Source organism: Canis lupus, chromosome 25 (genome assembly GCF_011100685.1).
Source record: "Canis lupus familiaris isolate Mischka breed German Shepherd chromosome 25, alternate assembly UU_Cfam_GSD_1.0, whole genome shotgun sequence".
Classification (NCBI taxonomy): domain Eukaryota; kingdom Metazoa; phylum Chordata; class Mammalia; order Carnivora; family Canidae; genus Canis; species Canis lupus.
Genome location: NC_049246.1, coordinates 25,577,165 through 25,602,616, shown reverse-complemented (window position 1 = coordinate 25,602,616; position 25,452 = coordinate 25,577,165). Strand labels below are relative to the sequence as shown.

The window sequence follows — 25,452 nt, the reverse complement described above, 5'->3', positions numbered from 1 at the left end:
TGGGCCAAAGGCAGGCGCTAAACTGCTGCACCACCCAGGGATCCCCTAATTTCATTTCTTTATGCTTGGTTGCTGAGGGCTAGAAATTGAGAATGGAAACTGACCTTATAATCAGCTACCTTCCTCCATTAACATAATAATTCTAATAATTTGTATTTTCTAGGTATAATGTAATGTCATCTGTAAATAACAAGTTTTACTCCTTCCATTCACATCCTTTTATCATTTTATTTATTGTATTTATCGTATTATTCTGTCTAGTGTATCCAGTAACATGTTCAGAAGTGGCAAGAAGGTGCCATTTCTGTCTCTTCATCAAAGTCCTTAGAAAGTCTTATATACTTCACCATTATATATAATGTTCTCTGTAGGTAGTTTTTGGTCATTTTTTTTTCTAGAGAAATCTAATTATATTTAGGAAATTCCATCCTGGTTCTTATAAGTTATTTTACAAATGAATGTTGACTTTGATGAAATAACTTTTTGTGGCTATTGAGAGATATTTTTCTGTTACTGTTATTGTGAATTATAGAGTTTTTTTAATCAAAAATACCTAAAACTTAAACAATTTGATCATAATGATACATTATAGTTTACAAAAACACTGAAATTTATTTGATATATAAACATTTTAAGAATACTAGATCTAGGCATCTGGGTGGCTCAGTCAGTTAAGTTTCTGCTTTAAGCTCAAGTCATGACCCTGGGGGCCTAGGATTCAGCCCTGCTTTTGGATCCCTGCTCAGTGAGGAGTTTGCTTCTCCCTCTCCCTCTGTCCCTGCCCTCCACTCGTGCACTCTCTCTCAAATAAATAAGTAAAGTCTTTAAACAGTGTATTAGATCAACTCATAAAAGAAATTGCTTTGCAAATTTTGCCCTTATCACGTTTGAGATTTAAGATACCCCATACTCAGAGTTTTGAGCCATTGTTTTTTCCCTAAAGTTCTTGAAAATTAATTGTATATATATCTTGTATTTTTGGAATAGTTGACTTAAAAAATTATCTGGGACAGGCTGATTCTTTGAACACTAATTCAATCTCTTTAATATTTATTTTGAATGTTGGCTTGGTAATTTAGATTGTTCAGTAAACTTGCTTATTTATCCAAATTGTCAAGTTTATTGGTAAAATACTTCCTATTCTTTCCTTATACCAGCTTTTTTTGTGATATCCCCTTTTCATTTTTGCTCATGGTAACCTGTATTTTCTCTCTTTATTTTCTTCATAAGTCAAAAGAAGGTTTTATAATATTTTAATTCAATGAAACAAATTATACTTTTGCTGATTTTCTCTATTGTGCATCTGTTTTAATTTCACTAGCTTTTTCTTCTAGTTTTATTATGACATTCTCTCTAACTATGTTAGATCTAAAGTGTTGCTATTTTCTTAATTTTTGCCATGGAAAGTTAAATCAATGTATCCTCAGTCTTTTTTTTCTTTTCTTTTTTTTTTTTTTTTAATTTTTATTTATTTATGATAGTCACAGAGAGAGAGAGAGAGAGGCAGAGACACAGGCAGAGGGAGAAGCAGGCTCCATGCACCGGGAGCCCGACGTGGGATTCGATCCCGGGTCTCCAGGATCGCGCCCTGGGCCAAAGGCAGGCGCTAAACCGCTGCGCCACCCAGGGATCCCTCAGTCTTTTTTTTCTAATACAGGTATATAAGACTATATTTTCCTTAAAACACTGCTTCAGTTGAATACTAAGGAACTTACTATATTGTAGTTATTTATATTTCAGTTCAACACATTTCTTAATTTTTGTTTTATTTTCTCCTTGACACATAGATTATTAAAAATAATTTTATTTCCAGCTGTGATATATTATGATCTATAGTAAAAATAAATATTTGGCATTCATCCTTATTTTTGGCAGAGCACCTAAAACCCTTAAAATTTCCTAAGTGAGGAGAACAATACAGTTGTCTTTTGGCTACATTAATGAAGCTGCTTTTGGAAATCACATAAAAATGGTGGCTGGCTGCCAGCATAGCCAACAATGTGATTAGAGAGTTAGAACTTTTAGTTTCACCCTGTCCCCCATCACCACTTCTATGGAGGAAAGAGGAGTTGGAGATTGAGTTAAATTACCAATGGTCAATAATTTAATTATGCCTAGGTTGTGAAGCCTCCATAAATCCCAGGTCAGGGGTTTGAGAGCTTCCTGGTTGTTGAATACATGGTGAGGCATGGAGAGGGGCATACCTGATAAGAACATTAAAGCTCCTTTCTCCTTCCACTTACCTTGCCCTATGCATCTCTTCCATCTAGCTGCTCCTGCTCTATATCCTTTTGCAATAAAACCATAACCTAGTAAGTAAAATGTTTCTTGAGTTCTGTAAACTAGTCTAGCAAATTAATCAACCCCAAGGAAGGGCTCATTAGAACCTCCAAACTATAGCTGGTCTGTCAGAAGTACAGATAATACAGAAATGTGGGTGTTGTGCGATTTAATTTTGGCAAAGAAAAGTTTGAAGTCAATAAGGGCGATCGGATTGCACAGCTCATTTGTGAACGGATTTTTTATCCAGAAATAGAGGAAGTTCAAGTTTTAGATGACACTGAAAGGGGTTCAGGAGGTTTTGGTTCTACTGGGAAGAATTAACATTTATGCCAAGAATAGAAAATGAGAAAACATACTTTTTTCTTAAAAATAGTTTTTGTTTAAAGTATTTTGATGTTTTGCACATCTGTAAATTTAATAGCTTTAGCTTTTAAAACTGTTTGGTTTTCTTAAGATTAAGGAAAAGATACCTCTGTTGGGGTCCCATAAAACCTTACTTGCTTATGTTTTATGCATTTGATTATTGTATAAATAAATATATGTGATGACCTAATACAAACCGTTTGTTTTTTTTAATCAAATGTATATCAATTACAGATCCAAAAAACCTTGTATTATTTAATTCACTAAATGCTACCTCTTAAAGTTATTTCATTGCTTTGTAAATCATAAGCAGTGGCTTTCATTCAATAAATTTTTCTTTCACAGATATAAATTATTGTATGAACTAAAAAGATAAAAAGTTGAAGTTAAAAAAAAAAAAAAAAACAGCAATCTTATAGGCCTGAGCCCTACCCTATGTGATCTGGTGCTATTTCCCAGTAGACAAGATTAGAACTGAATTGAATTGTAGATTACCCTGCTAGCATAAGAGAATTGCTTGGTGGTGTTGGGTACTGTCACTGTACATTAGAATGGGTGCAAAATTTTAGTTGGTAATCAAAAGTGAGACCAGTGTCAGGATTGTATCAGGCAACTGGAGTTTTTTTAGTTATCTCTAATGAGGTTGACTTCTAGATTAAATATGTAAGCTTTAGAGAAACCACTCTTCTTGATTAAAGCAATATGAAATTTGTTGATGCATTTTTCTGGCCCACCATAAGGTGGCCTTTGGTAAGAATCTATATGCAGATGAATTAAAGTTAATTTAGCCACTTTTGAGTTTATTATTTCCTTTTTTTATATATATATAATACACCTAGTTTTTAAATATGTACTGAAAATCTTATCCTGCAGATTTATTTTTCTACTTTATCTATCACAATAAAGAGAATTGATTAGAATTATCCCTCTTGGTGATTGTGGATTTGTCTATTTCCATAATTTTCCTTATATATTTGAAGTTATATTAGTGGATGCTTACACATTTAGGGTGTTCTAGCTCTTGATTATTTGCCTTTTATCATTGCAAAATATTCCACAGTTTTTTTTTTCTATTTTCAAATACCTTCATTATATTTGTTTCCCTCACTTGTTTCCTTCTATAGTCATCAAATACCACTTATTATGCACTTTTTCTTCAGTTTCTTATATTTATATAATCTTATCATTTTCATGGTTACCTTAAAGATTGTGGCATGCATTCTCAACATCATGTATCACAATCCATATCATTGATTTACCTCTTCCCAGTACTGTTATATGCTCAGACCTGTTAACTGCCTATTGCATGCCTCCCAGCTTTTGTGATAAATATGTTTGCATTTTGTTCTGTACATATTTGTAATCCATAGATACTAGTAGTATTGTTTTGTACATTAATTTTAATTTTTTATCCACATACTTAGTGTTTTTTGTATATTTTACTCCCACCTGCATATTCATGCTTCTTCCTGGTAGGTTTTTACTTACTAAAAAGAAACATATTTCTTTGAGTGTGAACTGCTGGCAATGATTTATTTACCAAAGGAAAGTTTTGTTCTTCTTCATTCTTGAAGATTGTTTTCATAAATTAAAGAATTCTAATTTGGCAATTATATTTATTGAGTAAATATCTTATTCCATGGGATGCCTGGGTGGCTCAGCAGTTGAGAGTCTGCCTTCAGCTCAAGGGATCCAGGATCGAGTCTCACATCTGGCTTCTTGTGGGAAGTCTGCTTCTTCCCTCTGCTTAGGTCTCTGCCTCTCTCTGTGTCTCTCATGAATAAATAAATAAATATTTAAAAAATATATCTTATTCCATTATCTTCTGCATTCAAACATTTTGTTGAGGACAGCCAACTTTCATTGTCATTCCTTTTAAGATATGATATTATGTACCTGGCAGCTCTTACTTCTCAGTGTCTGGTTTTCAAGTTATACAATGATATTCTTAAGTGTGTGTTTGTTTATACTGCTTGAAATTCATTGAGTTTTTTGGATGGTGTGTTTCCATGCTTCTGGGAAATTCTCTAACTTAATCTTTTTTATTATTTCTATTCAATTATCTTTCTCCTTTTCGATGAGGACTCTAATGATTTTTGTTTTTTTTATATATTTCACATATCACTTATCTTAATCTTTAATATTTTTTGCTATGTGTGTAATTTTTTTCACTGACTGTTCTAGTTAATAGTTAATTGAACAATGCAATATATATTTCAAAGTGTTTACTAATTTCCTAAATTTAGATATTTTATTTTTTCAGCTCTAGAATGATATATTTGATAACTTTGAATAGATTCTAATTTTCTGGTAAAGAGAATCTTTCCTCTTTCACATAGTTCATTTATTTTTCTTTCAGTTTCTCTAAAATAGTAATCATGCTGAATTTTTTTATTATCTTTTCCACTCTGGATCATATTTTAGATGACTTCTGGCTCCTCTTTTACTGTGTTTGTTATTTTCTCTTTATTATTGGTCATAATTTCTTCCTCGATACATGTGATAATCTTATAGTCTGCTACATGTTATGTATAAAGAATCATAGGAGTTTAGGGTAGAATTTCCTTTGACGAGAACTTTTCATTTTTCCTGTTTGGAAGATAGGTCAGGTGACTGATAATTCCAAAACAATTAACAATTGATTTTTGTCAGAAACTCAAGACACATATATCTTACTGTACTTTTTATTGAGAGCCCATATGCTTTTATTTTCTCAGCTATGAAAGCAATCAGTAACTATGTTCTGTTCTGATACGCAAATCTTCTAAACTCAGTTCTCTACCCTATATTCCAATCTCCTTCAAAATCAGGCTAAATTTTTAACGGGAAGATAATACATGTCCTTTAGGAAAATCCCTTCCACTAGGTCTTTGCCTCCGGAGTAAAACAGATTACAGATATTTCTTCCTTTAAAAGCTTCAACCTTCTCCCCAGCCTCCCACAGAGGACTTAAATTCAGCTAATGTGGTGTAGAGAAAAATGATTTTGAATTTGATCCCTATTAAGTGTCCAATCTATCAACCTAGTCTCTTTTACACACTAAGAAGTTTCAGTTTCTCTTTCTTCAAAAGAGGCCTACTAACTGGAAGGGCCAAGTGGATCTTCCCTTTGAATTCAGAATCATCACACTACAGGGAACAATCAGTTTTGTCTCAGGGAAAAAAGTGTTGACATTTCTCAATGTTTTCCTTTCTTTGTAGTTTTTAAGTCTTTTAATCTCCATTTCCTTCACAGTTCTCTGATACTTTAAATATATAATTAAATAAAATGTGTTCTGTATTATACAATTGTTTTGTTTTCTGAGGGGAAAAATGACTTTATCTTCCTAGACTTACCTAGAATCAAAAGCATTTTCTTTATCTCATTTTATAACCAAAGAATCCTCCAAAATGAGAGACAACTGATATTATTATCCTATCCTTTCTTTTTGTGGTTGGAAATTGCAATAAATTTTAGTACTTTACTCAAGATGATCAAGGTCACTAGTAAAGATATATCAAACAAAAACTTCTGACACCTCCTCACTTTCAGTTTCCTTGTTATGCCAAGACTAGTACTGTAACAGTCAGGATTCATTCAGAAAAAGTAAAACCACATCAGTGATTTTAGAGGGATAGAATTAAGTATAAGAATTGGGTAAAAACATATATGGAAGAATAGAACAAGTTAAGGGAGATACTATGCTGCTAACTGGTGAGTAGCCATTAAATACTAATTGTAAGAGAGTAATTTCATTCAAGGAGTTGAGGAGCAAAGGGAAAAGCTTGGGGGTTACTTAAATCAAAAAGACTGCATAGATGTGACACTCCGAACTCTGACAGTAGGTTCTTCTAAGCTGATGAAGAAGATTTGCAATATTGGTAGAAAGCTAAAAAAATCTGAGACTCAGAACTCTGGTGACAGCACACCAGACAGCTATGCTGCTATCTCTCAGTCTGACAATGAAGTTGGTCTGGAGTAAATTTAATAATAATAATAATTATTATAGCTATAATGTAAACAAATAAATGTTATATATAATAGTATATACATTTACTACGTAAAGCTGCCAATGTAAAACATGTTGAGGTGATATTGACATCAAAAAGTAGATAGATGTCTGGATTTCCAAACTCTCACTCATTCTCCCTGTTCCCTATAGGAAGAAGGCTGGTAGAGCAGAAATGCGATCCCTGTAATGCAGTGTACAAAATGGGAAGGGGATTTGAAGCTGAGAAGCAGTAACTTAAAAACACATACACAATCCACGTGCCATGCCTTTCCCCAGAAAATATAGACAAATTTTTGGAAAAACAAATCTTCTAATTGTTTAAAATAATGAAGAGTAAGTATAAATATTTTAGGGATTGCCTTTTTTAATGCACATTTATTTGGGTACATTCTTTGTGACTGATGGCCTTTGTTTCCCACTTGGGCCAACTGTTACGCTAGATTGACTCTTAAGAGTTTGCTGTGATTTTGAAGGCTGAGCTGAAAGCTTTTGCTGTGATTTTGAAGGCTGAGCTGAAAGCTTTTGCTGTGATTTTAAAGGCTGAGCTGAAAGCTTTTGCTGTGATTTTGAAGACTGAGCTGAAAGCTGTTGCTGTGATTTTGAAGTCTGAGCTGAAAGCTGTTGCTGTGATTTTGAAAACTGAGCTGAAGGCTTTTGCTGTGGCTTTGCAGGCTGAGTCGGAGCTTTTTTCTGTGGCTTTGCAGGTTGAGTCGGAGCCTTTTGCGGTGGCTTGGCAGGCTGAGTAGGAGCCTTTTGTGGAGGTTTTGCAGGTGAAGGTGGAATCATTTTCTGTGGCTTTGGGGGTGGAGGTGGGACTTTTTTCTCTGGCTTTGCAGGTGGAGGTGGAACCATTTGCGGTTGTTTATCAGGTTGAGCCGGAACTTCTTTTTTCTTTCTCCTTATACAAAGACAAAGAAGACAACATAATAAAAGAAGCAACCAAAAAAGTGAGGCTATTAACAAGTACTTCTTCTTTATCTTTTCTCTCTTAGGGGGTGGGCCACTATCAATACTACCTCCATTGCCCCTAATGAGGCAGTTGGGTGGGTCCCAGAAAGAGTTGCAATGGCAGTGATGTTTATTGTTGCAAATGCCCCTCATGTTACAGAATTTAGGCGTACAATTACTATCCAAGCCAGATAAATGGACACACTTCCTGTTCATGCAGATATGTTCTGGGCCACACTCTGTGCCATCTTTCACTTCTCCAAGATCAGGTATGGTCATCCCGAAGTGGTAGTCGATACCCCAGCAGATGACATTATTGAAGTGAGTATGAATCACGGTGGAATGGTCTCTCAAAAGGGGCATTTGTGTCACTTTATCACACTGAATTCTCCCACACTGGCTGTCTGAGACATTACATTTTATATATGTAGACTTGAGGATGCCGCAGTTCCCAAAACGGTCCCCACGAGTGTTCATGCTATTGTAGCAACTAGGACTTGCACTTATTGCATCTTCGCCAAAAATCTGCTTACACTGATCATTGCGGTTGTTACATTTCTTTTCATAGCAATAGGCACTTTCATTACAGGGAATTCCATCCTCCACATATACATCCTTTGGGCAAAATGGGGATCTTCCATCGCACCACTCTGGAAGATCACATTCACTGACCTCTTTTCTACACATTATTCCTGGTGGTAATAACTGGCAGTCTTTGCAACAAAGCCCAAAAGCACAAATAGACCCATAGGTCAGAGTGCAGTTTGTCAGACAGCAGGCATCTGTTGAACAACTCTGTAAAGATCCACAGTCACACTCCTCATCTGCTTCAACAATACCATCCCCACAACGCTTCTTTGAAAATATGTCCTTTGGATGTGTCTTGTAGAACAAACATTGTGCAAACTGTAAACTATATGACCAAAAATAAGAATAACTACAATTGCTAAATGCAGTTACTGGTGGGTTTGAAACATGCATTATACATTTAGGATGTCCACACTTACAAAAGGCATCATCATGAGTCATACCCAGATTATGGCCAAGATGATGAGCTATTGCAATTGCAATCTTGTTCAAGGTTTTATTTGTAGTAGTAATAATTGCACAACTTTGCAATGGCTGACACATTCCATTACGATAACCTAAACCACTCATTCCTCGTACTGTTTGATTTATAAAAAGATGTACAGTATCATGTTGCAGGCGCAAACCAAAGTTACTATTTTTCCAAACGCAGAAATATCTCAGAGATCTATGTGCATCATTTACTTGAACATAGTTTCTTTCAGTCCAGAACTCCAAACCAAACAATGACAGTTTAAGACCCATTCCATCATAAATGGAATCCACTATATTTACCATAGCATATAGGTCCTCATTAAACTTTGAAATATTCTTTTTTATATGAACATATAGACTGTGGTCCACCACCACTGCTAATTCCATAATATACATATGGACCCACCAGCTGGAATAAGCACTTTGCTTCTGAGTAGAATTATTCATCTTTTGAGACTCCAGTTGGGATACAGTTTCCTCTTGCATAAAATCAGAGTTCATGCCTGAAATTTGAGTCTTCTCACTATCCATTTTATACACCAGATGTTCAAATTTAGTAGAAAAAGTCATGGGCTTAATTTCATAAGCAAAGTCATTTATCTGTAACAATCCTTGAAAGCCACCAGAACAGGAACTGAGAGAAACCAGGGATTCTGGGTCCCCCTCCACATAACCGTGGTAGTAGCAGTCCTTTGGAACAAAGGGTTGGTCCTCGAGGAGAGCACCTTGGTCTGTGTAGGTGAACACTGGGAGGTGTCTAGACAGCAAATACTTCTTGGCCTTCATGTGGACAATGTGTCTCCTGCCCCCAAAACGCAGGCTGTAAGAGAGCCAGCCAGAAGGCTTCATGCCTCTGCTGGTGTCAGGTATCTTCAAAGGAATCACTACTTCTGGGGTATTCTGATATTGGGGGTCTTCAGCCTGGGGGTATTCACAAAAGGACAGAAATACCCCAAGCCAGGGTAGCAGGGGTATGATCCTCATGTACAGCAGAGCTTTAGTCAGAGTCATTATGAAACCACCATTATGGAAATATTGGTCCAGAAAAGAAGGCAGGCAAAACTTGAGGTCATAGATGCTCTGGCTTCTTATCCTGTGCTGGTCAGTGTGCCGGGCTAATTGTTAAGGATCTATCTTCTGGCAGAGTTGAACCATTAGAGTATCAGCCCTATAAGTAAAACAAAAAGCAACATATGGCTGAACGTGGTTATGCCTGGTGGAGAAAAAGAGAAAGTCATACAATAAAGATATTAGTGTTTTGACCAAGGAATGACTCAGGAAACTACCTAGAATTTGTTCTTAAGTATTGAAAGAGCAGAAGGGGGATAAGGGTATACAGAAGAATGAAAACTGGCCATAGATTTATAGTTAGTAAACCTAGATGATGAGAAAATAAGGATTTACTGTATTATTTTATAAATATGCATATGCATAAACATTTCCAAAATAAGTAGTTAAAATAAAAGGGTCTTTTTTTTAAAAAATAAAAATAAAACAAAAAGTCTTAAGGATAAGGTGATCATATATTGCTGAGAATGTTTCAGTTTATACATGCTAAATTGGCATAAATAATAGTACCTCTTTTTTAACGTAAATGATAAATTACTTATTACCTAAGATACATATTTTTAAAAAATCAGTCTTATGTTATTTTTTAATCTCTCTTATGGTGCTTACCATATACTTCCCCAGAACAAAAAAAAATGTTTATTTTCATTTCTTTTTTCTTCCCTACATTGTTCTTTTTACTAAGCTTTTCTGGAAATACTAGAACATTATTTGTGTCTTTCACAAATTTTAGTATCTCCTATAATGTCTATCTTAACTCTTTATATAACAAAAATGGTTGACTTGACTTTTTTTATTCCTTGGAGTGTTACTCAAAGGTGTTTATACTTTATTACATTTTTAATGCAAAACATTATTCAAAAATTATGGCCAATTTAGTTTCTGGAATGAGGTCACATAAACTCATTTTCCCTGTTTGTTCCCTCTAAATACAACTAAATACTCTGAAAGTAATTCAGTGAAAAAAATAAAACAACCTCTGAAAGCTAAAAATCAAAAGGCAGACTGCCTAGACACTTCTAGACTTGAGGAATGATAACCAGGTGAATTCACTGAGTTTTCTTTTAATTTCTCATGTATATCTTCCAAATTGGGTGCTGGAGAGGCCTTTAACACAGAACCACCAGCACAGACAAAAACCTCAAGAATAGTTTTCTCTTTCTGGATAAATGACAGAGAATGAAAAAAGCATAATAAAAAAAATAGTAAGGTGTTCTAACACCTGCTCTTGAGCCAAGACACACACACGTGTGATTCAGAGTGGCAACTTCAAAGACTTATAGGCTAATCCCAAACATAGTCCATAGTCACTGCACTGATGGACTGTTTAATCCCCCTATTTTGGCAATATAATAGCCTTGGTAGGCAAGCCTAATCCTCATCAATAACCAGATAATTAGTTAACTTATCTGCCTTCAGAGGCAGCAGAAAAATCCAAACAATCTGACCCAATGTCAACTCAACAACTAGGGCAGAAAATATAAGGCTCTCATAAAGCCTGATATCTCCCATCTTTCTACCAAGTGACATAAAGAAACAGAAGTCTGCGGGCTTCTGCTCTTCCTGCCTCCAGATCTGAGCATGGACCAATGACACGAGGTGGTCCAGAAAAGGCATCAGACTAGATCAAGCAGATAAAAGGGATCACTGGACTCCTAGTCAGATAGAGATCACTGTTAATTATTCAGTCAAAAGAGAGAAAAAGACTGGAAAAGAATGAGGAAAACAAAGGACTTATAGAACATCAACAAGAAGATCAAGATCCACATGATGGGAGTCCCAGAATGAGAAGAGTGAGGTCCAGTAAACTCCTTCAAAGAAATAATGGCTGAAAATATCCAATATCTAAGGAATGAAATGGACATTCAGATACACAAAGCCCCAAATGTATCAAGTAAAAGGAACCAAAGAAATCCATGCCAAGACTCACCATAATCAAATTGTAAAAGGTCAAAGACAAAAAAATTTGAAAGTGGTGAGAGCAATATGTCATATACAGAAGAATCACCATTAAAACTATGAGTGAAAGTTTGAACTGAAATTTTGCAGGTTTGGAAGCAGTGAAATGATGTAGTCAAAACATTTAAAGAAAAAAAAAAACCTATCAAGAATACTATATTTGGCAAAATTGTCTTTTAAAATAAAGGAGATATTTATATCCAGACAAACAGAAGAACCCCCTTATGAGAAATACTAAAATGAGTTTTTCATGTTGAAATAAAAGAATGCTAAATAGTAACATGAAAGCATGAAAAACATGAAATAGATTATATACATGTATGTTCATATATAAATATATATACATATATTCACATACACATATATACAGATATGGTATGATTCTATGGTGGGTTAATCACTTTTAATTCTAGTAAAAAAAAGATAAAAGCATGCAAAATAACTATAACTATAAAAAGTCAAAATATGCACAGTAAGAATAGATGTAAATTGTGACAATAACATAAAATATGAGCTGAAGAAAAGATGAAGTATAGAATTTTGGTACGTTATTGGGCTTAAGTTGTTATCAGTTTAACATAGACTACCTTAACTATAAGATATGTTATGTAAGCCCCAAGGTAACCACACACATAGACACACAAACACAAACTATAGCAATTACACAAAAGAAAAAAAGAAACCAAGAATATCAATATGCACACAGAAAATCAACAAAACACAAAAGATTAATAGGAAAGTAACAAAATATCAATATCAAATTGTTCCTTATTGATAATAATTTAAAGTTAAACTCTCCATTGGAAGACACGAAGTAACTGAATGGATTTTAAAAATAAGGCTCAATATATAAGCTGTGTAGAAAAAACTCACTTTAAATTAAAAAAAAACCACACAACTAAAAGAAAATATCGGAAAAAGATTCTCCATATAAACAGTCACCAAAAGAGAGTAGGAATGAATATACTTATATCTGGCGGAAGAGAGTCTAAGTCAAAACTGAAAGAAGAGATGCATACATATATACATATATATGCATCCAACACCAGCACATCTAACTATGTAAACATTCACAGAACTGAAGGGAGAAATTGATAGCATTATAGTAAAGTAGGAAATTTCAATACCCCACTTTCAATACACAATAGAACCTCCGGGTTACATATCAACAAGGAAATAAAGGATTTGAATAGCACTAAAGACTAAATCTATCTAAGAGACATATACAGAATATTCTACCCAATGGCAGCAGGATACAAATTATTCTCAAGTACCCACAGATATTTCTCCATAATAGATCACATATTTGGTCACAAAACAAATCTTGACAAATGCAAAAATATTAAATTACACCAAGGTATATTTTGTAATTATAATGTAATGAAACTAGACATCAAAAACAGAAAGAAAAGCAGAAAATTCACAAACTGTTTGAAAAATTGAAACATTCTGGGACAGCATGGATCAACAAAGAAATCAATAAACAAAATAAACTAGAAAATACCTTGATAAGAATAAAAATGAAAACACACATACTAAACTTTATGGGATGCAGGAAAAGTTGTTTTAGAAGTAAAGCTTATAGTGATAGATGCCTCAAGAAATAGAAAGACCTCAAATAACTTAATTATACACTTCAAGGAACTAGAAACAGAACAAACAAAGCTGAAAGCTGGTAGAAAGAGGGAAATAACAAGCATCAGAGCATAAATAAATGAAACAGAGACTTAAAAGACTAGAAAAATATCACTAAAACTAAGAGTTAGTTCTTGGAAAAAATAAGAAAAATTGATAAACCTTTAGTTTGACTCAACAAGGAAAAAAAAAGAGGGCTCAAATAAATAAACAATGAAAGAGATGTTGCAACTGATACCACAGTAGTCCCTTATGATCCCTTATGATCCACTACTATAAATAATTATACACCATGATCAAGAAGGATTTATCTGTGGGATACAAACGTGGTTAAAATGTAAAAATCAATTACTGTTATATACCACATTAAGATAATTAAGGATAAAAATGTGATCATCTAAAAGGATGTAGAATAAGTGTTTGGTACAATTAAACAATTTTCATGATAAAAACTCTCAAAAAACTAGGAAGAGAGCAAGATTACCTCAGCATAATAAAGGTTGTGTATGAAATCCAACAGCTAAAATTTTACTCAATTGTGAAAAAAAAGAGAAACTTTTTCCTCTAAGATCAGGAGCAAAGTGAGAATGCCCATTCTCACTATCCTTGTTCATCATACTACTGGAAACCCCAGCCAGAGTAATTAGGCCACAAAAAGAAATAAAAGCATCCAAATTGGAAAGGAAGAAGTAAAATTGTCTTCTTTTTGCAGTCAACACGATCCTATACACAGAAAACCATAAAAATTCTATTTAAGAAAACAGTTAAAAATAATATAGGAATTCATTAAAGATGCAGAACACAAAATTGACGTGAAAATCAATTGCATTATCATGTACTGACGATGAATAATCTGAAAGGAAATTAGAGAAACAATCTCATTTATAGTTGCACAAAAGAAATAAAATACTTAGGAATAAATTTCAACAGGTGAAAGACTTGTACACTGAAAACTATAAAACATATGTAGACAGGGAGGGGCAAGATGCGGAAGAGTAGGGTCCCCAAATCACCTGTCCCCACCAAATTACCTAGATAACCTTCAAATCATCCTGAAAATCTACGAATTCGGCCTGAGATTTAAAGAGACAACAGCTGGAATGCTACAGTGAGAAGAGTTCGCGCTTCTATCAAGGTAGGAAGACGGGGGAAAAGAAATAGAGAAACAAAGGCCTCCAAGGGGGAGGGGCCCGCGAGGAGCCGGGCTGAGGCCGGGGCGAGTGTCCCCAGGACAGGAGAGCCCCGTCCCGGAGATGCAGGAGCTGCACCGACCTTCCCGGGCGGAAAGGGGCTCGCAGGGAGTTGGAGCAGGACCCAGGAGGGCGGGGATGCCCTCGGGCTCCGGGGACACTAACAGAGGAACTGCGCGCCCAGGAGAGTGCGCCGAGCTCCCTAAGGGCTGCAGCGCGCACGGCGGGACCCGGAGCAGCTCGGAGGGGCTCGGGGGCGGCTCCGCGGAGGGGGCTGCGGGGCAGGAGCGCGAATCCACCAGCGCAGGCTCCGGAGCACAGGGCGCCGGGACACAGCCCAGGATCCGGCCTCCCCCGGGACAGGCAGAGGCCGGGAGGGCCCAGGACAGCGAGGACGCTCCTGCCCCGAGCTGAGCAGAGCAACGGCCCCGCCCCGGAGCCTCCAGGCCCTGCAGACGGAGAGCTCTGGAGTTCCTGCGGAAGCTGACTCCAGGGCTCCAGAGCTGCGGCAACCACTGCGGTTGTTCCTCCTGGGGCCTCACGGGGTAAACAACCCCCACTGAGCCCTGCATCAGGCAGGGGACAGAGCAGCTCCCCCAAGTGCTAACACCTGAAAATCAGCACAGCAGGCCCCTCCCCCAGAAGACCAGCTAGACGGACAGTGGAAAAACAAATTATTGACCAAGCAGCACTGGAAAGTTCCAGGGGAAGTCAAGGGACTTAGTATACAGAATCAGAGGATACTCCCCCTTGTTTTTTGTTTTTGTTTTTGTTTTTGTTTTTTTTTGCTTGTTGATTTCCGTTTGCTTCCCCCCTTTTTTATTTCTTTTTCTTTTTTTCCCCTTTTTCTTCTTTTTTCTTCTCTTCTCTTGTTTTCTTCCTTTTTTCTTTTTCTTTCCTTCTTTCTCTTCTTTCTTTTTCTCCTTTTCCCAATACAACTTGTTTTTGGCCACTCTTTACTGAGCAAAATGACTAGAAGGAAAACCTCACCTCAAAAGAAAGAATCAGAAACAGTCCTCTCTCCCACAGAGTTACAAAATTTGGATTACAATTCAATGTCAGAGGCCAATTCAGAAGCACTATTATACAGCTACTGGTGGCTCTAGAAAAAAAGCATAAAGGACTCAAGAGACTTCATGACTGCAGAATTTAGATCCAATCGGGCAGAAATTAAAAATCAATTGAATGAGATGAAATCCAAACTAGAAGTCCTAACGATGAGGGTTAACGAGGTGGAAGAACGAGTGAATGACATAGAAGACAAGTTGATGGCAAAGAGGGAAACTGAGGAAAAAAGAGACAATTAAAAGACTATGAGGATAGATTAAGGGAAATAAGTGACAGCCTGAGGAAGAAAAATCTACATTTAATTGGTGTTCCCGAGGGCGCTGAAAGGGCCAGAGGGCCAGATATGTATTTGAACAAATCATAGCTGAAAACTTTCCCAATCTAGGAAGGGAAACAGACATTCAGATCCAGGAAATAGAGAGATCCCGCCCCCCCCCCCAAAAAAAAATCAATAAAAACTGTTCACGCCTCGACATTTAATAGTTAAGCTTGCAAATTCCAAAGATGTAGAAAAGATCCTTAAAGCAACAAGAGGCAAGAAATCCCTGACTTTCATGGGGAGGAGTATTAGGGTAACAGCAGACCTCTCCACAGAGACCTGGCAGGCCAGAAAGGGCTGGCAGGATATATTCAGGGTCCTAAATGAGAAGACATGCAACCAAGAATACTTTATCCAGCAAGGCTCTCAATCAAAATGGAAGGAGAGATAAAGAGCTTCCAAGACAGGCAGGAACTGAAAGAATATGTGACCTCCAAACCAGCTCTGCAAGAAATTTTAAGGGGGACTCTCAAAATTCCCCTTTAAGAAGAAGTCCAATGGAACAATCCACAAAAACAGGGACTGAATAGATATCATGATGACACTAAACTCATATCTTTCAATAGTAACTCTGAATGTGAACGGGCGTAATGACCCCATCAAAAGGCGCAGGGTGTCAGACTGGATAAAAAAGCAGGACCCATCTATTTGCTGTCTACAGGAGACTCATTTTAGACAGAAGGACACCTACAGCCTGAAAATAAAAGGTTGTAGAACCATTTACCATTCAAATGGTCCTCAAAAGAAAGCAGGGGTAGCCATCCTTATATCAGATAAATAAAATTTACCGCGAAGACTGTAGTGAGAGATGAAGAGGGACACTATATCATACTTAAAGGATCTATCCAATAAGAGGACTTAACAATCCTCAATATATATGCCCCGAGTGTGAGAGCTGCCAAATATATCAATCAATTAATAACTAAAGTTAAGACATACTTAGATAATAATACACTTATACTTGGTGACTTCAATCTAGTGCTTTCTACACTCAATAGGTCTTCTAAGCACAACATCTCCAAAGAAACGAGAGCTTTAAATGATACACTGGACCAGATGGATTTCACAGATATCTACAGAACTTTACATCCAAACTCAACTGAATACACATTCTTCTCAAGTGCACATGGAACTTTCTCCAGAATAGACCACACACTGGGTCACAAATCAGGTCTGAACTGATACCAAAAGATTAGGATCGTCCCCTGCATATTCTCAGACCATAATGCCTTGAAATTAGAACTAAATCACAACAAGAAGTTTGGAAGGACCTCAACACGTGGAGGTTAAGGACCATCCTGGTAAAAGATGAAAGGGTCAACCAGGAAATTAAGGAAGAATTAAAAAGATTCATGGAAACTAAGGAGAATGAAGATACAACCATTCAAAATGTTTGGGATGCAGCAAAAGCAGTCCTGAGGGAGAAATACATTGCATAACAAGCATCCATTCAAAAACTGGAAAGAACTCAAATACAAAAGCTAACCTTATACCTAAAGGAGCTAGAGAAAAAACAGCAAATAGGTCCTACACCCAGCAGAAGAAGAGTTAATAAAAATTCGAGCAGAACTCAACGAAATCGAGACCAGAAGAACTGTGGAACAGATCCACAAAACCAGAAGTTGGTTCTTTGAAAGAATTAATAAGAGAGATAAACTATTAGCCAGCCTTATTAAAAAGAAGACAGAGAAGACTCAAATTAATAAAATCATGAATGAGAAAGGAGAGATCAATACCAACACGAAGGAAATACAAACGATTTTAAAAACATATTATGAACAGCCATACGCCAATAAATTAGGCAATCTAGAAGAAATGGACACATTCCTGGAAAGCCACAAACTACCAAAACTGGAACAGGAAGAAATACAAAACCTGAACAGGCCAATAAACAGGGAGGAAATTGAAGCAGTCATCAAAAACTTCCCAAGACACAAAAGTCCAGGGCCAGACGGCTTCCCTGGGGAATTATATCAAACATTTAAAGAAGAAATCATACCTATTCTACTAAAGCTGTTTGGAAAGATAGAAAGAGATGGAGTACTTCCAAATTCGTTCTATGAGGCCAGCATCACCTTAATTCCAAAACCAGACAAAGACCCCACCAAAAAGGAGAATTACAGACCAATATCCCTGATGAACATGGATGCAAAAATTCTCAACAAGATACTAGCCAATAGGATCCAACAGTACATTAAGAAAATTATTCACCATGACCAAGTAGGATTTATCTCTGGGACACAAGGCTGGTTCAACACTAGTAAAACAATCAATGTGATTCATCATATCAGCAAGAGAAAAACCAAGAACCATATGATCCTCTCATTAGATGCAGAGAAAGCATTTGACAAAATACAGCATCCATTCCTGATCAAAACTCTTCAGAGTTAGGGATAGAGGGAAGATTCCTCAACATCTTAAAAGCCATCTATGAAAAGCCCACAGCAAATATCATTCTCAATGGGGAAGCACTGGGAGCCTTTCCCCTAAGATCAGGAACAAGACAGGGATGTCCACTCTCACCACTGCTATTCAACATAGTACAGGAAGTTCTAGCCTCAGCAATCAGACAACAAAAAGACATTAAAGGCATTCAAATTGGCAAAGAAGAAGTCAAACTCTCCCTCTTTGCCGATGACATGATACTCTATATAGAAAACCCAAAAGCCACCCCAAGATTGCTAGAACTCATACAGCAATTCGGTAGTGTGGCAGGATACAAAATCAATGCCCAGAAGTCAGTGGCATTTCTATACACTAACAATGAGACTGAAGAAAGAGATATTAAGGAGTCAATCCCATTTACAATCACACCCGAAAGCATGAGATACCTAGGAATAAACCTAACCAAATAGGTAAAGGATCTATACCCTAAAAACTATAGAACACTTGTGAAAGAAATTGAGGAAGACACAAAGAGATGGAAAAATATTCCATGCTCATGGATTGGCAGAATTAATATTGTGAAAATGTGAATGTTACCCGGGGCAATTTACAGGTTTAATCCAATCCCTATCAAAATACCATGGACTTTCTTCAGAGAGTTGGTACAAATTATCTTAAGATTTGTGTGGAATCAGAAAAGACCCCGAATAGCCAGGGGAATTGTAAAAAAGAAAACCAGAGCTGGGGGCATCACAGTGCCAGATTTCCAGTTGTACTACAAAGCTGTGGTCATCAAGACAGTGTGGTACTGGCACAAAAACAGACACATAGATCAATGGAACAGAGCAGAGAATCCAGAAGTGGACCCTGAACTTTATGGTCAATAATATTGTTAAAGGAGGAAAGACTATCCACTGGAAGAAAGACAGTCTCTTCAATAAATGGTGCTGGGAAAATTGGACATCCACATGCACAATAATGAAACTAGACCACTCTCTTTCATCATACATGAAGATAAACTCAAAATGGATGAAAGATCTAAATGTGAGACAAGATTCCATCAAAATCCTAGAGGAGAACACAGGCAACACCCTTTTTGAACACGGCCACAGTAACTTCTTGCAAGATACATCCACGAAGGCAAAAGAAACAAAAGCAAAAATGAACTATTGGGATTTCATCAAGATAAGAAGCTTTTGCACAGCAAAGGATACAGTCAACAAAACTAAAAGACAACCTACAGAATGGGAGAAGATATTTGCAAATGATGTATCAGATAAAGGGCTAGTTTCCAAAATCTATAAAGAACTTCTTAAACTCAACACCAAGGAAACAAACAATCCAATCATGAAATGGGCAAAAGACATGAAGAGAAATCTCACAGAGGAAGACATAGACATGGCCAACATGCACATGAAAAAATGCTCTGCATCACTTGCCATCAGGGAAATACAAATCAAAACCACAATGAGATACCACCTCACACCAGTGAGAATGGGGAAAATTATCAAGGCAGGAAACCACAAATGTTGGAGAGGATGCGGAGGAAAGGGAACCCTCTTACAGTGTTGGTGGGAATGTGAACTGGTGCAGCCACTCTGGAAAACTGTGTGGAGGTTCCTCAAAGTGTTAAAAACAGACCTGCCCTATGACCCAGAAATTGCACTGTTGGGGATTTACCCCAAAGACACAGATGCAATGAAACGCCAGGACACCTGCACCCCAATGTTTCTACCAGCAATGTCCACGATAGCCAAACTGTGGAAGGAGCCTCGGTGTCCATCGAAAGATGAGTGGATAAAGAAGATGTGGTTTATGTATACAATGGAATATTCCTCAGCCATTAGAAACAACAAATACCCACCATTTGCTTTGATGTGGATGGAACTGGAGGGTATTATGCTGAGTGAAATGAGTCAATCGGAGAAGGACAAAGATTATATGTTCTCATTCATTTAGGGATTATAAATAATAGTGAAAGGGAATAGAAGGGAAGGGAGAAAAAATGGGTAGGGAATATCATAAAGGGAGACAGAACATAAAGACTCCTAACTCTGGGATACGAACTAGGGGTGGTGGAAGGGGAGGAGAGTGGGGATTGGGGATGAATAGGTGATGGGCACTGAGGGGGGCACTTGACAGGATGAGCACTGGGTGTTATTCTGTATGTTGGCAAATTGAACACCAATAAAAAATAAATTTATTATTAAAAAATATATAAAAGATATGTAAATGAAATTAAAGAAGACACAAACCAATGGCGGGACATCCCAAGTTTCTGAATTGGAAGACTTACTATTGTTAAATTGTCCACATTACCCATCAAAATCTAAATATTAGAAAAAATTCCCATGCTATCTCTATCAAAATCTCTATTGCAATTTTACAGAAATCGAAAAAATAATACTAAAATTCATATGAAACCACAAAAGGCTACAAATAACCAAATAAATCTTGAGAAAGAAGAAAAAATCAAGAGGGCCTGATTCTGAAATATATTACCAAGCTACCATAATCAAAATAATATGGTACCATCAAAAAGGCAGAAAATCAATGGGACAGGACAGAGAGCTTAGAATGTAATCTACACATATATAACCAGCCCAACTTTGATTAGGTTACCAGGAATACCAACAATGGATAAAAGAGAGTCTTGTCAACAAATGATGTTGGGAAAAGTGGTTATGCATATGTAAAAGAATGAAATTGTACTGTTATACCATACACAAAAATCAACTCAATTGATAAGGGGGTACAGAGGAGAGGATAGAATGGAAGTCATCAATCAATGGGTATAAAGTTTCAGATAAACAAGATCAATAAGTTCTGTATATTTATTCCATAAGATTGTACCAACAGTAAATCATAATATGAAAGAGAAATGAAATTTAACCAATGCCAATATTGAGATAAACTATATGCTAAAATTATGTGACCAGAATTTTAAAGCAGCCATTATAAAAACAACTTAAATAAGCAGTTATGAATTCTCTTAAAACAAATGAAAACAGAAAATCTCAGCAGAGAAATAGCGATAATAAAAAAAGAACAATTGAACATCCATAGGTAAATAAAATAAACCTCAACTAAAACTTACATCTTAAACAAAAAAAAATCTCAAAATTGATCACTTACTTAAATGTTAAATGGAAAACTATAAAACTTTTAGAACAAAATATAAGAGAAAAATCTTCAGGGCTTCTGGGTGGCTTAATCAGTTAAGCATCCGATTCTTGATTTTGGCTCAGGTCATGTTCTTGGGGTCATGGGACCCAGCCCCATGTCAAGCTCCAAGCTCAGTGAGGAGTCTGCTTAAGATTCTCTTTCTCCTTCTGCCCCTCCCCCACATGCAACCCATTCACACTTTCTCATTCTCTCTCTCAAAAAAAAAAAAAAAAAGAAAAAAGACAAATTTTCATAATCTAGGACTAAGCAAGAAGTTCTCAGACTTGACTTTAAAATCAAAATCCAATCAAGGAAAAGTTGATGGTTGTACCATATAAACAAATTAGCAAACAAATAAATTTCTAGGCCAAAAATTCAATAAAGAGGATAAAAAGGAGTTATTACATACTGGGTGAAAATATTTTTAAATCACATATTTGTAAAAGAAATTGATTCCATAACATATAAATAACTCTCAAAGTCAATTTTATAAAATAAGCAATCTGATTACAAAATGGTCAAAAGGCATAAATAAATATTTTATCAAGGAGATTATATAGATGTATAACAAGAACATAAAAGTATCATCCACATAATTAGCCAGCAGAGAAATTTAAATTTAGACCAACAGAACTGTCATTATACACTTGTTAGAATGGCTAACATAAGAAATTCATCAGGAATGTTCTGTGATTTCTAGATCTCTCCTTTCATAAAAAGCAACAATAATATTATTTCTATTCACACTTTTTCATGGAGAATTCCCAATACCTGCTCCTTTTATTAAAACCTGGCTCTGGGGATCCCTGGGTGGCACAGCGGTTTAGCACCTGCCTTTGGCCCGGGGCGTGATCCTGGAGACCCGGGATCAAATCCCACGTAGGGCTCCCGGTGCATGGAGCCTGCTTCTCCCTCTGCCTATGTCTCTGCCTCTCTCTCTCTCTGTGTGTGCCTATCATAAAAAACAAAACAAAACAAAACAAAACAAACAAACAAACAAAAAACCTGGCTCTGGAGCCACTCTGGTGGCTCAGCGGTTTAGCGCCACCTTCAGCCCAGGATGGGATCCTGGAGACCCGGAATCGAGTCCCGTATCAGGCTCCTGCATGGAGTGGAGCCTGCTTCTCCCTCTGCCTGTGTCTCTGCCTCTGTCTCTCTCTCTCTGTGTCTCTCATGCATAAATAAATAAAATATTAAAAAAAAAAAACTGGCTCTCAACAGTTTGAAGCCTTATGATGTGGAAGCTTCCATATGCAATATGGTTCAGAGGCTAGAGCCTTTCTTCAATTGTCAGTGACAATTCCAAATCACAAATTCAAGAACCACTTAATTGCTTTTGACTTTGGTTCTTACTCTTCTGTAAACCTTCCAAATCAATCCTACATAAACTTCAATATGTATTTTTTTCATTTATTTCTCAAAATATGTATTTTTTATTTAAATTTATTTCTCAAAATCATAGAAACTTTAACTGAATATCTTTTCTTTTATTACCATAATTTTTCAGTAACTTACTGGCTTTTACTTCTGTCCCTAGAAAGTCTTATTTCAGACTTCACCAATTCAACCAATTGGATTGGCCAAAATCCTCAACACAAACTAGATTGATGCTGACACCTGCTTTCTCTGACACCAAAGTGGCCAGCATTGATGGAACAAAAGAAACAACAACAAGCAGAGAATATCACTTCTAGGTGAAGCTTAAAAGCAGGAGACAAACAGAATTGGTGTGTTATATCCTGAGACTAACAAATTCATGACACATTTTGAACCTTCTGTTTTTTCAATGCATATATTTTGTTCTTTTATCCAGTGCCTTTATAACTCTCTGACTTCCAACACTTCTTCATGGTGCTTGGAAGCATTTCTAGTGCTAACAAGAAGACATCTAATTTCACAAAATACCTGGAGAAAGGAACAACATTAGATAAAATTTCTGAGGCAAACATGTCTAGCATGAGTAAAACCCTAATATTTTTATTTGCTTTCTGTCTTTCCTTGATTTAAAAAATATTTAAATATAATTTGCTTGAGATATATACACATACACACATATTTGCTACATATTATCGAATATCATTTTCAAGAAAGAAAGGAATTCTGAAAGATATTTCATTGTTGATAGCCCAAACCATGTAAATCTTTATTAAATTTATTCCTTAAGGGCAGCCCGGGTGGCTCAGCGGTTTAGCACTGCCTTCAGCCCAGGGCCTGATCCTGGAGGCCTGAGATCTAGTCCCACATCAGGCTCCCTGCATAGAGCCTGCTTCTCCCTCTGCCTGTCTCTGTCTGTCTCTCTCTCTCTCATGAATAAATAAATAAAATCTTTAAAAAAATTTATTCCTTAAACTTCAGGCTGGAAAGAAATCATAAGAAATGCTGGCTGAGGTTATGCACAGAAAGAGTAGTTATTTATGACTCCTCTAATCTTAGAGGCTAGCTGTGGAGCATAGAAGAGATTTTCTCTGGGTACATATGACAGTTTGACACCTGTTGGTGTCTTCCATTCTAGTAGTCCAAGTCAGCAATATTCTCCTCACTGAACTTTTTCTGTTTCTCTGACTTCAGTCAAACCATCCTAATGGAACGAATTTGAACATGAGCATTTCATGTTCTTTAACTTAAAAAAATGACTATATAATAACATTTTGTTACCAGAATATTAGACAGAAGACCAAAGTAACAAAACACATCTATTATGAGAAAAAATTGGACTTATTAATTTTCTTATATTCTAGGCCAGATTAGAATAAAGAGTATAATGATCAGTTTAGTCATGTTATTAAACTAAATGACCCTGTGTTTTTGATAGTTTTGAATATCATTTTTTCTAAGCACTTACCCAGATAATTTTATTTTTATTGAGCAGCAAATAGTTAAGAAGAGTTCTATTATTTAGTATTGATTTAGTCTTTGAGTTTCTACTTACCTGCTGGATATCTAAATTTTAAGTTGTTTTATTTATTTAAAGAGAAATTATATATCACATATTCTAGCTTAGGAACTCTGGAAATACCTGTACATACCAATGGAATTTTGTATTGTGGATCACTCCTGATAGGTTAGTACATTTAACTATTGAAGAAATGTGAGCAACTGAGGAAGCAATTTTATGTAAGCTCAAAGAGCACTGATCCATCCACAAAACAAATCCCTAGTGATACTAAACTTATTTTATAGTCAAAATATTTGAGGCATATATGAAATTCTACCAGATAGAAATTTCAAATCCCCATCTTCTCTAAGTATTTGAGAGAAGTATCCTCTTTTATAGAATAATACACATTCATTGGGCACACAATGTAATAAAAATCTTTTTTAAGATTATTTATTTATCCATTACAGACACAGAGAGAGAGAGAGAGAGAGAGAGAGAGAGTGAGAGTGAGGCAGAGACACAAGCAGAGGGAGAAGCAGGCTCCATGCAGGGAGCCCGACGTGGGACTCGATCTTGGGTCTCCAGGATCACACCCTGGGCCAAAGTTGGTGGTAAACTGCTGGGCCACCGGGGCTGCCCTGTAATCAAAATCTTAACAAGGAAATATTGGAAGTATGTAGCTGACAAGGTATTAAATATTTTCTCAACATAGCCTGGTAAGAAAGTTTCCTGTAATCTTTGGGGCTGATATGTGATAGGTTTCTATTCTCCATATGCGACAGTCCACCCAGTGACCATGAACCCATCTGATTATTGCCTCTGTACTTTTAGAAATTTCTCCCATGGTGAAGCTTCTTTCACCCATGGTGAAATCCCATGGTGTCCTTCTTTCGACGAGTCTTGCCTTATGCTCCATTAAGCAGTGTTTTGACCACTAAGGCTTGGTTATTGCAACTTTCCTCCCAGAGGATCCAATTTCTTAATATCACTGTCCAAGGAAGAATTATTTGTAGCATTATTTGTTCAATGTATTTATAATATATTACTTCAAAGTTGTCAGTCTATAGCAACTGTTTTATGTTTAAATGAATAAACAATTCATAGAAGAATCATTAAAGAAAAATTAAATTATAAGGGA

At 36.4% G+C, this 25,452-nt stretch overlaps 1 protein-coding gene across 3 annotated transcripts in view; it reads right to left on the bottom strand.

Annotated features, from left to right (window-relative positions):
* Nucleotides 1-6,981: 6,981 nt before the first annotated feature.
* ADAM29 (ADAM metallopeptidase domain 29) overlaps nt 6,982-25,452 on the bottom strand; it is a 70,896-nt gene continuing 52,425 nt past the window's right edge. For 2 of the 3 annotated variants that reach the window (XM_038573630.1, XM_038573632.1), the window contains one exon: nt 6,982-9,815. In XM_038573630.1, the coding sequence (XP_038429558.1) occupies nt 7,013-9,658 (2,646 nt within the window). In that variant the 5' untranslated portion in view covers nt 9,659-9,815 and the 3' untranslated portion in view covers nt 6,982-7,012. Of the gene's footprint in view, nt 9,861-25,452 lie in introns of all 3 variants that reach the window. The other variant, XM_038573631.1, reaches the window with a different exon arrangement.